Below are 12,279 nucleotides of genomic sequence, written 5' to 3'. Positions count from 1 at the left end.
GTGTCATGCTGAGTGAAGTAAGCCAGGCAGAGAAGGACAGAAACCATATGTTTGCACTCATAGGTCTAGCAGGAAAACAAGAGAGACCTAATGGAGAACCAGGGGGAACGGAGGAGGGAGAGAGAGTTGGGGAGAGAGAGGGATGCAGAACTTGAGAGACTATTGAATGCTGAGAATGAACTGAGGGTTGGGGGGGAGGTGGGAGGGGGGAAGACAGGTGGTGGTGATGGTGGAGGGCACTTGAGGGGAAGAGCACTGGGTGTTGTATGGAAAACAATTTGACAATAAAATATTATGAAAAAAAAAGGTGAATATTTGGGATTTCTCAAGAGCTGAGATTTTTCCAGGACAGTGAAGTGAGACACTAGAGGACTGAGGTAGGAGAGTAGAAAAAATTATTAACCACGCAGGACCACTAAATTGGGAAGGAAGAAAAAGGTGGAGTAGGCTGATACACAGAAACAAGGAGTTAAGGGACAGTGGTCTAACAACCCTCAGGTTTAACTTTCTTTATGATGAATAAGGTAATTTGCTATAGGCTATAAGAAACAGAAAATCTAATAATGAAGTTAGTATGGTGATGATGGTAGCTTTTAGTGACAATTAGCACCAGAGTGATATAAACCTAGCATAGTGGTAATGCATACCAGCTCTAGATTCCAACTACCAAAGTTTGAATTTCAGAAACCCTACTAATGAATTCAGTGAGCTTGTGTAAGTTACTTAACCAATCTGTGCCTCAGCTTCCTCATTTGTATAATGGAGGCAACAATGGCACCTACTCCAAAAGTTTGTTTTGAAGATTAAATAAGTTAATAATTTAGAATTGTTACAAGAGTATTTGGCTCATATAAAGCATCCGATAAATCTTAATACTAACAGCAATTACTATTATAAGTAGTAAAAGGCTCAGGCACTGTGGTCAGACAGACTGGGGTTATTTCATACCTCCAGAATCCAAGTTTCTTCTTCTATGCTACCTATCCTTCAATATTAGTTCTATCTTACTCACAAAAAAGACTTCAGTATGTGATATAAAGAAACAAATTCTAAAATAAGATCAAACAGAATACTATATAAGTACAAAGGATGGATTAATTATTTTCTACCAAGGTGCAAAGAGTAAGATGAGGGTATCAGAAAAACTTCAAACCCTAGCATTTGAGACTGAGCTGAAAAGGATGACTATATTTTTCCATAGGCAGAGAAATGGTCGAAAGAGCATTGAAGATTGAGGGAACAGTGTGGTGAAAGACACAGAAGTAGTAAAATACAAAGTATAGCTGGATTGGGAAAAAAGCAGATAGTCCAATGTGGCTTGAGTACAGGCAAAGTGGAGAAAGGCTTGGACTACAGTGAAGTACCTGAAAGAGAGTGCTTCCTAAAATTGTGTCTTTACCTCATTCTAGTGCTGGCCCTAACTTGGAAGAAGGTGTTGAGAGATGGAGACAAAAAGTTAGGGCCTTGAAACACTCCATAGGGAACCTGGGAATATTTTATAAATGATATCCCATTTAAAGTTGCTCTTTGAAACTGTGCACAGAGTAGAGGGTCAGTGAGTGATAACAGTTCAGCTGTACTCTAAGAAGATACCTTTCTTTCATTCATGACTTGGGTTGATGACAAATCTGCTTTAATTTTATCCTCAGGCAGCAACATTTTAAGTCAAGTGAGATAGCCCATAATATTTATCCAGAAAAGGAGCAGAAACAAAAGGGCCATATAAGTAAAAAAAAAAATTGATGGTCTTGGCCCCTACAAGTCAGACCCAAGGGGTGATCAGAACAAAGATAATCATCCTTATACTTAGGAACACACACATGCACACAACACTTACTCTGCCTTTTTCCTGAGATTGAAAGAATCCACAGGTGTTAATTGGCTAAATATCTGTTTCAGGTGCACATGGGACTTAGGCAGTATCCAGCGAGGCCGCAGTGTGAAGTTCCCCAAACATAAATGTGGTACTCCCAACAGGAATTCTAGGTTGAAGGAGCTCTAATGAGAAAAAAAATATATAGAAATTAGAGGGAACTTTAAAAAATCATTTAAATTGCAGATGCTTGCCACAAAAACACATGTTGCTTTTTTCACCTATAATATGCTGGTAGGCTCTGCCTTCTTCATTTTTAACTTGTTTATGTATGATAAGTAGGATCAGAGACAGATATTAATCTGTAGGTGGCTGCTAAAAATAGAGACATGTAACATCATTGTTCCAACATCAGGTCTTTGACAACAACTATCCGGAGTTAGCATCAGACTCCACAGGTTTAAGAGTGCAGTCCCTAACAATACAACCCCGTTTCAGATCACATGCCAGTTATGGGTCATGGGAATCACTCATACTTCTGAGTAACCAGTTATAAATTCAGGGTTTCCCATGACCTCTTCAGGCTTGATAATTTACCAGAGAAACTCACAAGACAACTCAAAAAGTTTTATACCTTGGATTATAGTTTTATTATGAAGGATACACACAGGACAAGGTGTAGAAGGTTCTTAGATACACAGCTTCTATGCCCTTTACCTATGAATTTAGGCCACATCAACCTCCCTGGATATCAGTGTCTTTACCAATAAGGAAGCCCCACTGAGCCGAGTTTTCATTAGGGTTTCCTTATGTAGACATGATGCATTAAATCATTGGCCATGTGACTGAACCCAAAATTTAGCCCTTCCCTTTTTGAGAGTTCCAGCTGGCCTAAAGTTCCAACTCTAATAATGGTTGGTCCTACTGGTGACCGGCCCACAATCTGAAGCCAAAAGTCACTTTATTATTATAACAATGACACTCCTATCACTCAAGAAATCTGTAAGTTTTTTGAAGCTCTGTGACAGAAACCAAGGACAAATGTTAAATATATTCTTTCTTATACCACACTATGTTTGAGGTATTCTCTTTTGTCAGATCCTAAAAACACACAGACAATAGAAAACAGAGCTTGAGTGGAAAGACTATAACTTGAACATTGAATCCAATATTTATATTACCAGAATTCTGGAGAGTGGAGGGAGGGGGGATAATAACAAAGCAGGCAAGGAGTAAGAGAGGACGAGGTAGTCCTAGGACTCAATCTCTGTACTTTTACCTCACATGCCCTCTGCTCAATCCTAGCTTTTAAATGTAAACAGGTGGGCCCAAAATATTATTATGACATGATTCAACTTTATACTGAGTATAAAAATAAGGATATGAGAAGGCTTAGGAAAACTCATCTCTTCCTGGGGACATTTCCTAATCTGCATCGGAATCCAGTGGATGCATCAGGGGAGGAATATTCAAATAGAAAGAGGTTAAGGATTTACCAAGGGCTGGTACCTAGGATGAGACCAAGGGAACACCCCCTAAGAAGGAAGCAGAAAACACAGTGCAAGGAAGAGAGCAAAGTGTCTGGAGAGGGAATCATGTGAGACCAATAGTTTCTATCAGTGGTTCCCAGAAAGAACCTCTTCTGAGCCTCGGGACAACAGGGGGATGGAGGCTCAGATCAAACAGCAACTTCTGTGTTCCTAGATGGGAAGGAGCTGCTGCCTGGTGCTAAGATCCAAGGATCCTCTTGGAAGATGAGAAACTTGGTGGTTTCCCAATGAGAAATCCCTTATGAAGGGCCCAAAGTCTCTAGGTTCCCTCCTCCTAAGTCTGTTCCCCTCCCCCTTCCTTAGAGCTGCTCAGATTGGCTTTCATTCTACTCTTGCATCTTTTGGAAGCTGGAGCCTTGGAATATAAGGCAGATGTACCCGTGCCTCCTTTACCCCACCATCCCTCCAAATTTGATCTGGTCTCAGTTATTCCTAACATCTGGAAGACAGAGTGAATGCCAACTAGGTGAGTAGTGTAGCTTATGGTTCCCATTGTTGAGGAAAAATTTTTTTCTCTAAACATCAAGATTTTTCTAGCTGGATTAAGAATTAAATTGCCATACCTAAAGAAGAAGAAAGGTAGGGATTTGGGACTTCAAAGGGAAGGAAAGCAATTCAAAAAAGTAAAGAATGAATATTTGGTAAACAAATACAGGGGTGCATACAGAAACAGTAGGACATAGAAAGGAATTTTAACAGATACTTTACTAAATTCCTCCCTGTCAACCACCTGTAGTTCATATTATACCGTGGTTACCTATGATGGTAGCTGTCTTCCTAGAGCAGGTCTTCAACCTAAATTCTCTTTAGGCAATTAGTGGAGGAGGTCAAAGTTTCCTCCTGAGCCTTTTGGGCCTCAACTGTTTTCAGCTCCAAATAATCTGCATGCCAAAATGGCACATTTGGAGGCAGCCTGCCTTAGGCCCCAATACCATTCTCACAATCACTTTCCAGATCCAGCGCCTCAGGTGTTCAGGAATTGTCACTTCACCGTTTCCTCTCTCTGGTCTCCCCTGAAACCGATTCCCTCCCTGTGTCCACCTGCCTTACCCGACACACAGTAACAGAGTCACATAGAACTGGGCTGGGCGGGGAGCCTGGGAGTGGGGAGGGCTGTTCAGAAGGCAGGAGAAACAGAGACCCAGGACCATCCGAGGCACTTCTTGCACCCAGACCTATTCTCAGCCACCATGTGCCAAGGATGCCATTTCGCAGCTCACACCCACATCCTCCAACAGCCTTCTGCAAGATGACTTCCTGACTCTTGAGCTCCGGGGCAAAAGACTGACTCCAGCGAAGACGCTGGCAATAGGCTAAGGGGCTGAGCCCTCTACCAACAAATGCTGTAATTCCGGTGCCTGAGAGATCCGTTTTCAGGTTAGTGCAGCATGGAGAGACATCCACTCACCCAGCCCAACATGCTACCACTCCACTCACGGCCATCTGTTAGTCATCAGGTGTATGTCCTTCCAGTCCCCTTTCAGTGCGACACACCTCTGTTCTTGCCCAAGTGAGAGCGTTGTCACGCGACCCACCACCAGCGCCATGTGACCATGTAGTCAGCCTGTCTGCCCCAACCCTGTGGCATGGATGGCAGAATCTTCTGCCCCTGAGGCTGAGATGCTTGCTAGAAGAATCTGAAGCTCCTGACCCTGGTGAAGATGGAGAGCTGAAGAAAGGCTGCATTTAGTGCTGGAGCTTCCAGCGCTAGCGCTAGGCCTGGGCCGTGCTCTTTAGGAGCACAGGGCTGGCGAGTGATACTCTATGAGGAAGGAGTTTGGAGATAAACTGATTTTTATTACTCTGTATGATACTCAGGCAACATATTAAAACACACACACGCACACATATAATCTGTCGTAAAAAAATATTGATAAGCAAAACAAACATTCAAATTCCCATGTCCACTACCAGGATGATCTCTGTTAACACTTGTGGTTTGTGAAGGTAGGCAAATTGCCACTTTGTCCTACTTCCATAAACCTTCCAGAGCAGAATCAGGTGGGGAAAAAAACATGTTGCATGGTCAGAAAAATTATACAAAACTTGAGTAAAGACAACATGGGTTCTGGATATTATTCCAGAGTAATGCTGGGCTCCACTTTCTATTGAGCAAGTTTTCAACCCCGAGAGGCTGTTAACTTGTAGATATTTTGTCTAAATGATTTACCTTCAGTGGACAGATAACATCAATGGTTACAACATATTGCCCTTAAAATACTAGTTTTGTATTTAACCTAGCAATTTCATCCTAATATTTATTAATTTTCTGTGTATGAAAATTCATATACATATATTTTGTTTATTATTATATTGTGTATGTGATATATACATATCCCCTTCAACCATTTTCATATTCTTAGCAGTTCCTTTAAGTGTGTTGAAAAAAGTCACATAATAATTTCTAATTTACAAGTCATAATTTTACTTTTTCAAAAATTAGCATCCTCAGACAAAACAGAAAACTATTTTCACCATGTTTAAACATAATGAAATGTTTCCTGCAAGTCTGGATTTTCTCTCCAAACCAACTCTATCTCTGACTTATGCAACTCTTCTGTTTGACAGTATGGTATAACCTATTTACTTATTATTGTGGCAAATACACAAAAAGTAAAACTTAATCATTTTAACCATTAAAGCATACAATTCAGTGTGGGGTTAAGTATATTCACAATGGTGTGCAATCACCACTATTTCTAGAATGTAATTGTTACTCTAAAAGGAAGCATGATCTTTTGAGTGTAAGTGTCATGTGAAATGTGAAAACATTACCATTTTTGTACAATCAAAAGACTAATATAAACTTAGTAACCTTGATAATTTTTTTTCTTTGAAACATTTCATTAAAAATTCTTTCAGAAATCTCATTCTTTTCCAACTTTTCAAAATGTTTCTTTCTCTAAACATTTTTAAACACTGATAGCTCAATCTTTTCTTGTAACTGTATCTGTTCCAATTATGTCAACCTATTACTTGAGGCACTGGATATAAGCATATTAAAAGGAAAAACCCTTAGTAACTTTTGTTATCTCTCTTGTCTCTGAAAATTCTTTGTCTATGGTATATTTTATTCCAGACTGTATGAAATGTATGAAGTTTCTTAGGCATATTGAAGTTACATAGAAATTGTGTGTATTTACGCACAAGATTTTAAAATGGGATCCAATTTTTGACAGATAATATCACAATCTTCTGTTTCACTTGACATAAAAGCATCAGTGTCATTTCATGACAATAAATCATTTTTTTAAAGCTGCATAATTTCCTTAATACTTTCCTTGGACTAGGATCACAAATGAAATCTTATTCCTGACTCCATTTGAATGCTATTGTACTTTCACTCTTTAGGTGGCAATGAAGCAGCAATGGTACTACGGTTTGTAAAATGTGCAGATTTGGCTGATTTAGCTCTCCAAACTGGCCTCATTCCAACTGCATACCTCACTAAACTTGTCTTACCTATTCCAGGCAGATAGGGTACAACCAAGCTACTGGGACAGGTTTTCCAGTCATGCACTTTTCTTCACACTGCTCACTTCAGAGAATGACCTAATGATTTGTCTTATCCTATACTTTAAGTGGGTCCCTCTTTGCTGAAGCATTTCTCAAATACCATAGCCCATGGTAATCTCTTTCTTAAACTCTAGGAATGGGATTTTCCAATGACGGTGTTTGTCATACTACTAATTGTCTGTATTTGTGTGTACAATGTATCTGTACCTGGATTTCAAACTTAAGAGTCACTTTTGCCAATTTCCACATAGACCTTTATTGAAAACACAGACTTGAATAGAGAACCATATGTTTAAACAACAAATAGCAGGGTAGCTTACATAGGCGACTTAGTTCACTGGAAGCTCAATACCAAAAAATACTGCAATCTGGATAGCAAGACAAATATCAACAAATATGTTTTCAGCTCTAATATTCATTTGGCATCCAAAATGATCCAGCTTAAACCAAAGATTGGACAAAGTTAACATCAGCATTAAAATGTAAGTTACAACATAAAACCAGACTGTGAAAACCAAAGCACTATTCAGGGCTCTTTGGGAACATAAGGCTGATGAAAGGAAGGTGGTTATTCTCATTAGCTTTGTTGTCCCACCTCAGGATCATTTTCATTGTCTATTTGGACTTGCAGTTCCTTAGCTAACTTCTCAAATTCATGAAATGCATAAGTAAGTGGCCCAAGATTGAAATCATCATCAATTAAAGACATAGTTCCATTTTTGATAATATTACTGATATTCTTAAACATCTTAATAACAATTTGAAGATTATCATTTGTCTCTTCTATGTTAAAGAGACCCACAAATATTGACAGAGCTGTGGCACTGAATAGTTTTTTTGCCACGACAGGATTTTCGGACAAATTCAACAGCATTTTCAGAACGTGAAACTTTGTTCTTGTATTGCCTGTGGTTAATAAAGACAGAAACCCAGACATATAATTGGCAACCAGTGTGTGATAGTCAGTAGTTGTAGTGAGGTGTCTAAGCATCCTTAATCCAAGCAGCTGCTCAGGGGAACCCACACTATGAGCAAGGGTTTCTTCACACACTTGACATACAAATGTCTCAATCATGTTTAAATCTGGGTAAGATGGAGCCATGTGAATCATATTTTCCAAAAAACTTGTCCTAACTCGGGAGGAGGGATAATTGAGCAAGGTTTCAATAAGCGAGACAACACCTGAATCCCGGATGAAATTTCGGGTAAATTGAGAAGCACTTCTCATACCCATTGCAATTTTAGATATTTCATGAATAAAAGGATCTCGGATTTTGTCCATTAATAAAAGGAGCTCTTCAAATTCTCCAGTACCAATTTTAAGCTCACATTGTATGCAGCTGCAGGACCAACTGTCAGGTTCTGCGCTCTCCCTGGCCTTCAGATGCTCCCGAATTTCCCTGACTGACCTGTAGGATGTATCATAATGAAATGGGAACTCAGGTTCAGGCTGATCAGACTGAAGCAAAGATTCCTGCTCTTCCCCTTCTGGGGTAAATCCCGAATTCCTGGGCTTTTCCTCAAACATGTCAGAGAATACAGATGCTGCTTCTTCAGGAATTCTAAAGGAGCTTGGGGATGGAAAACCAATCCTTTGACAAGGACCAGGTTTGAATTCAAAATTGACCTCTTCCCAGGTTTGGGGCCTGGATGATTCTTTAATTTCCTCCACAGATGAATTTCTGAACCTGGAACTAGCCTTGTACACAGGACTGGGATTTAGATCAAAGCAGGCCTCATCCTTATCCCAGAACCAGGACCCAAATATGGCCTCTTCTTCAGACTCTGGCCTGGCCTCTTCTCTGGCCATGGACCGCAAATTGGACTTTTCCTCAGTCCAGAACAAGGATCCACCAATGGCCCCCTCCTCAGAACCTGGTGTGGATTCACAGATGGCCGAAGCCCCAGCCTCCATACTGGCTTCCTTTTCTGCCCAGAACCAGGACCCAATAATGACTTCCTCTTCAAACCTGGGCTCTTGTTTGACCCTACCACTGTTATTAATGTCTTTCTGGCCCCTGGGCTTCAAAACACTATTAGGCTCTTCTTTGTCTCTGGTCTGGAATCTACTATTGGACTCTTGTCCAGGCAAAAACCAGGACTCCTTACAGTACTCATCTTCAGACTCAGACTCAAAAAAGTCCTCTCTCTTTGTCCTAAGCTTGGACTTCATATTTGTCTCATCCCTGACTCTGGGCCTGAACAAGTTATTGGCATTTTCTCCAGCCCACAAGGAAAATGGGTTGCCAGGCTCCGCCTCAGACCCAGACCAAGAATCAGTATAGGGATCTTGCTTGGATCTGGGTCTGGACCTGGGGTTAGGCTGATGTTTAGCCCTATGCCTGGATCTGGTATTGGCCTCTTCCCTGGGCCACGATCTGATACTGTCCTCTTCTCCAGCCCAGAAAGAGGACATTGTAGAGGTCTCATCTGCTGACCAAAATCCAGACTCGTTAGAGGCCTCCTCTCTGGCCCGGGCCCTGGGATAGCACCAAGACCCCATATTAGCTTCCTCTCCTGACTCAAACCAGGGTTGGATTCCTGTCTGAACCTGGGAGCTAGGAAACGTCTCAGTGTCCACATTGACCAGTTCCCTATCCACAGATAGGGCTATAGGTTTAGCAACTGAGCCAGACTCAGTACCGATGAGTGGCCAGGGTACAGCACTGGTCTGGGCCAAGTTCTCTGTTTGCGACATTGCCTCAGCCCCAAACTCAGTCTGGGCCCAAGCTTGGGCTTCATCTTTGGGCCTTGGCCCAGAGATTGCCTTGGCCTCAGTCTTAGGACGTGCTCCCCCTACTGCCCTGGCTTCAGCTTTGGGCCTTGCCCCAACCACTGACTGGGACTCAGTTTTGGGCCTTGCCCCAGCCATTGCCTGGCACTCAGTTTTGGGCCTTGCCCCAGACATGGACTTTGATTCAGTTTTAGGCCTTGCCCCAGGCATTACCTGTGCCTTGGTCCTAACCTTGGGTCTGACCACCATTGGCACTTCATTCTCTCGTTCAGCCCCACCCCCAACCTCTTCTCCAGCCTTCTTTTCAGGCTTCACCTGGGCAGCAGGTTCAATCTCAGCCCCAGTCATGGTATAAGTTACAGAAGAGGCCTAGTTAAGTACTCTACCCCAGTCTCAGCTTCTACCACAGATCTCTCTCGCTTTGTATCTTCACACTCTGATCTTTCAGTGATTCAGATGATTTGTTGGAAACAAGAGTCAGAGTCAGTCACCAGTACAGAAATCAATCTATCTGCTTCCAAAGCCTCAGTCAATATTACAGACAACGTGCAGACGAGGCACAACCAAGCTGCAGGATGATGGATGTTCCCAGGTGGGTGCAGACCTGTTGAGGGTAGTGGTGGGCAGCAATTCCAACACCACCAGAGCTGCCACTGGAGGTGGATCTAAGGAAAGAGAATGACATGGGGCTTTGAATCTTTTCTAATTGCATCACTCCATGCAGAGATTCACACAGAGAGCCTGGACCTCGAATGCTTAGTAGAACAGTTAGACTAGCAGAAAGTCTTTCTGTCATCCTCATTTCACCCATATTTTACCCCAGATGTTGCCACATTACTTTGCTGCTACAAAACAGGTGTGAAATTGGTGAGTGTTGGCAATGGGAGAGACTTAGGAGCCCCTAGACTACCCTAATAACTCTTGGGCCAGTGTTGATCTCAACTTCCCCACTCAAATTTGTACCCAACCTCATACCAACCTGCAAGGATATGGTGCAATTTCCCCTTCCTTGCTTTGTTTCAGTGATATTAAGCTCTACAGCAGAGAGCAGGCAGTCCTACGGAGAAGTAAACATACAGGAGAAAATGAAGTCTGAGTGCCTGGTTGATAGACAGACACAGTGACCCCTGATGTAAACATCTCTATGTTTAAATATCTAATTTGTCTAATTTTTCCCATCCAATGGTCCCTGCTTTTAGGCTGTCTCCTCCCATTCATGGCCCAATCCATATCTATACCAATATGCCTAAAGCCTCCTGTAGGAAATGGGCAAGAGATGCTATGGCAGTGTCAAATATGGCAGAGGGTAGGAGAGGTGGATCAAACACACCCAAGTGGATCAAAACACCTGCTACTGATCTTACTCTGCCACTATCCCCTGCTTTGCTGTCCTTCACACCAACCTCCAGAGATCTGAGCCAGTCTCTTCCTCCTTCCCTTCCTTGCAGAAGCGAGCAGCTTTAAAGCAGGCCTATGGACAAACAAATGAAAAGGCATGACAGTCAGGAAACCATGGTAGCAACTGAGTTCTGGATGGACCCACAAACACCAAGGATAGGAGTCCACATATTTGTCTTTCAACATTTAAAGTTATCTTGATAGAATATTCTCTATTACTTAAGCCTTCCATTTCAGGGTTCCAGACAACAACATCTTCTCTTGACGTCACACTTCTCACATTGCTCCCTTTTCCAATTCTGAGGATTCACCACTAGGTGCACCACATCGCACAGCCTTGCGCAGCATAAATTGGGGGAAGGGTGCCCGCATATTCTAGAAAACAGGTTGTGCAGTGGCACTTGTAATTAATGACTTGTCTCACCCTCACCTCCTAGCTCATCTTTTTCCTGCCACCAGTTTTGAGTGGAGGTGAAGGAGGAAGGCAAGGGAAGTGCTAAGAAAGCTAGTGCAAAGGGGAATTTTGGAAGGTACTCCTGGATGCCTGACCTGTTCTGGTCTTAGCCACCCCACCGCGAATTTGAGTCTCCACTCAATGGCTGCTTGTTCATCACCATCCACCCCCTCCAGCCCCACACACCTCCAGAAATCCAGGCCATTGATTGTCCTGCTCCTCCTTTTTTTCAAGCCTCTCCTCTACAGATGCACCTTGCGGGATCGAACCGCCAGACCTACCTCGCAGAAAGAAGACTTTCAAATCAACCAGGGGCCTGTGCGAAGGGACAGCACCAAGAGCCAGGAGGCCAATAGGCCCCTTACCAGAATCAGGGCCAAGAGTAGCCTAAGCCACAGGCCCACCCCACCCGCCAGGTGGGCAAAGAACTCGGACGACACCCCCCACCCACTCTCGCCCCTGCGGCCTCCCGGCCTCCCCGGGCGCCCCCCACTCCCCCACCCCGCTCCCGCTCCCGCTCCCGCTCCGCCATTTCTTCTGCAGCAGGATCTCTCAACAGCTCTCTCCCTCCACAGCACAGTCGAGAGAGGGTCGCGGGAATCTGGAAAGCTGGCCGCGGAGTGGCTGGCGCAGTATGCCTCCAGTGGATATGCGGGAGTCTCTCCCGCCAGCCCCTGGGCCCTGGGCCCGGCCCGCGCCAGCCAGTCGCAGCCTCTCCTCGCCAGGGGTCCCAAGGCGCTGCGCACCTCTGTCACGGACCGGGTACGACCGGGTCGCCTCCTCCTTGCCAGGCTGCCAGCGGCTGGGGTCCGGA

The 12,279-nt window shown here is 43.4% G+C and overlaps 2 protein-coding genes across 9 annotated transcripts in view; both read right to left on the bottom strand.

The window, feature by feature from the left end:
• Nucleotides 1-1,862, bottom strand: part of LOC115283648 (protein BHLHb9-like) — a 10,681-nt gene extending 8,819 nt beyond the window's left edge. The window contains exon 1 of the mRNA XM_029929936.1: nucleotides 1,838-1,862. The gene's annotated coding sequence lies outside the window, so the exon portion shown is untranslated. The remainder of the gene's footprint in view (nucleotides 1-1,837) is intronic.
• A 5,248-nt stretch (nucleotides 1,863-7,110) lies between these two features.
• Nucleotides 7,111-12,279, bottom strand: part of LOC115283647 (G-protein coupled receptor-associated sorting protein 2) — an 89,084-nt gene continuing 83,915 nt past the window's right edge. For 5 of the 8 annotated variants that reach the window (XM_029929927.1, XM_029929929.1, XM_029929928.1 and 2 more), the window contains 3 exons: nucleotides 11,017-11,084; nucleotides 10,593-10,670; nucleotides 7,111-10,278 (listed from right to left, as the gene is read on the bottom strand). In XM_029929927.1, the coding sequence (XP_029785787.1) occupies nucleotides 7,457-9,961 (2,505 nt within the window). In that variant the 5' untranslated portion in view covers nucleotides 9,962-10,278; nucleotides 10,593-10,670; nucleotides 11,017-11,084 and the 3' untranslated portion in view covers nucleotides 7,111-7,456. Of the gene's footprint in view, nucleotides 10,279-10,592; nucleotides 10,671-11,016; nucleotides 11,085-11,651; nucleotides 11,768-12,211; nucleotides 12,231-12,279 lie in introns of those variants that run through there. The other 3 variants (XM_029929933.1, XM_029929932.1, XM_029929934.1) reach the window with 3 other exon arrangements.

Source organism: Suricata suricatta, chromosome X (genome assembly GCF_006229205.1).
Source record: "Suricata suricatta isolate VVHF042 chromosome X, meerkat_22Aug2017_6uvM2_HiC, whole genome shotgun sequence".
Classification (NCBI taxonomy): Eukaryota; Metazoa; Chordata; class Mammalia; order Carnivora; family Herpestidae; genus Suricata; species Suricata suricatta.
Note: the sequence above shows the minus strand (reverse complement) of the source record. Positions and strands in the feature narration are given on the sequence as shown.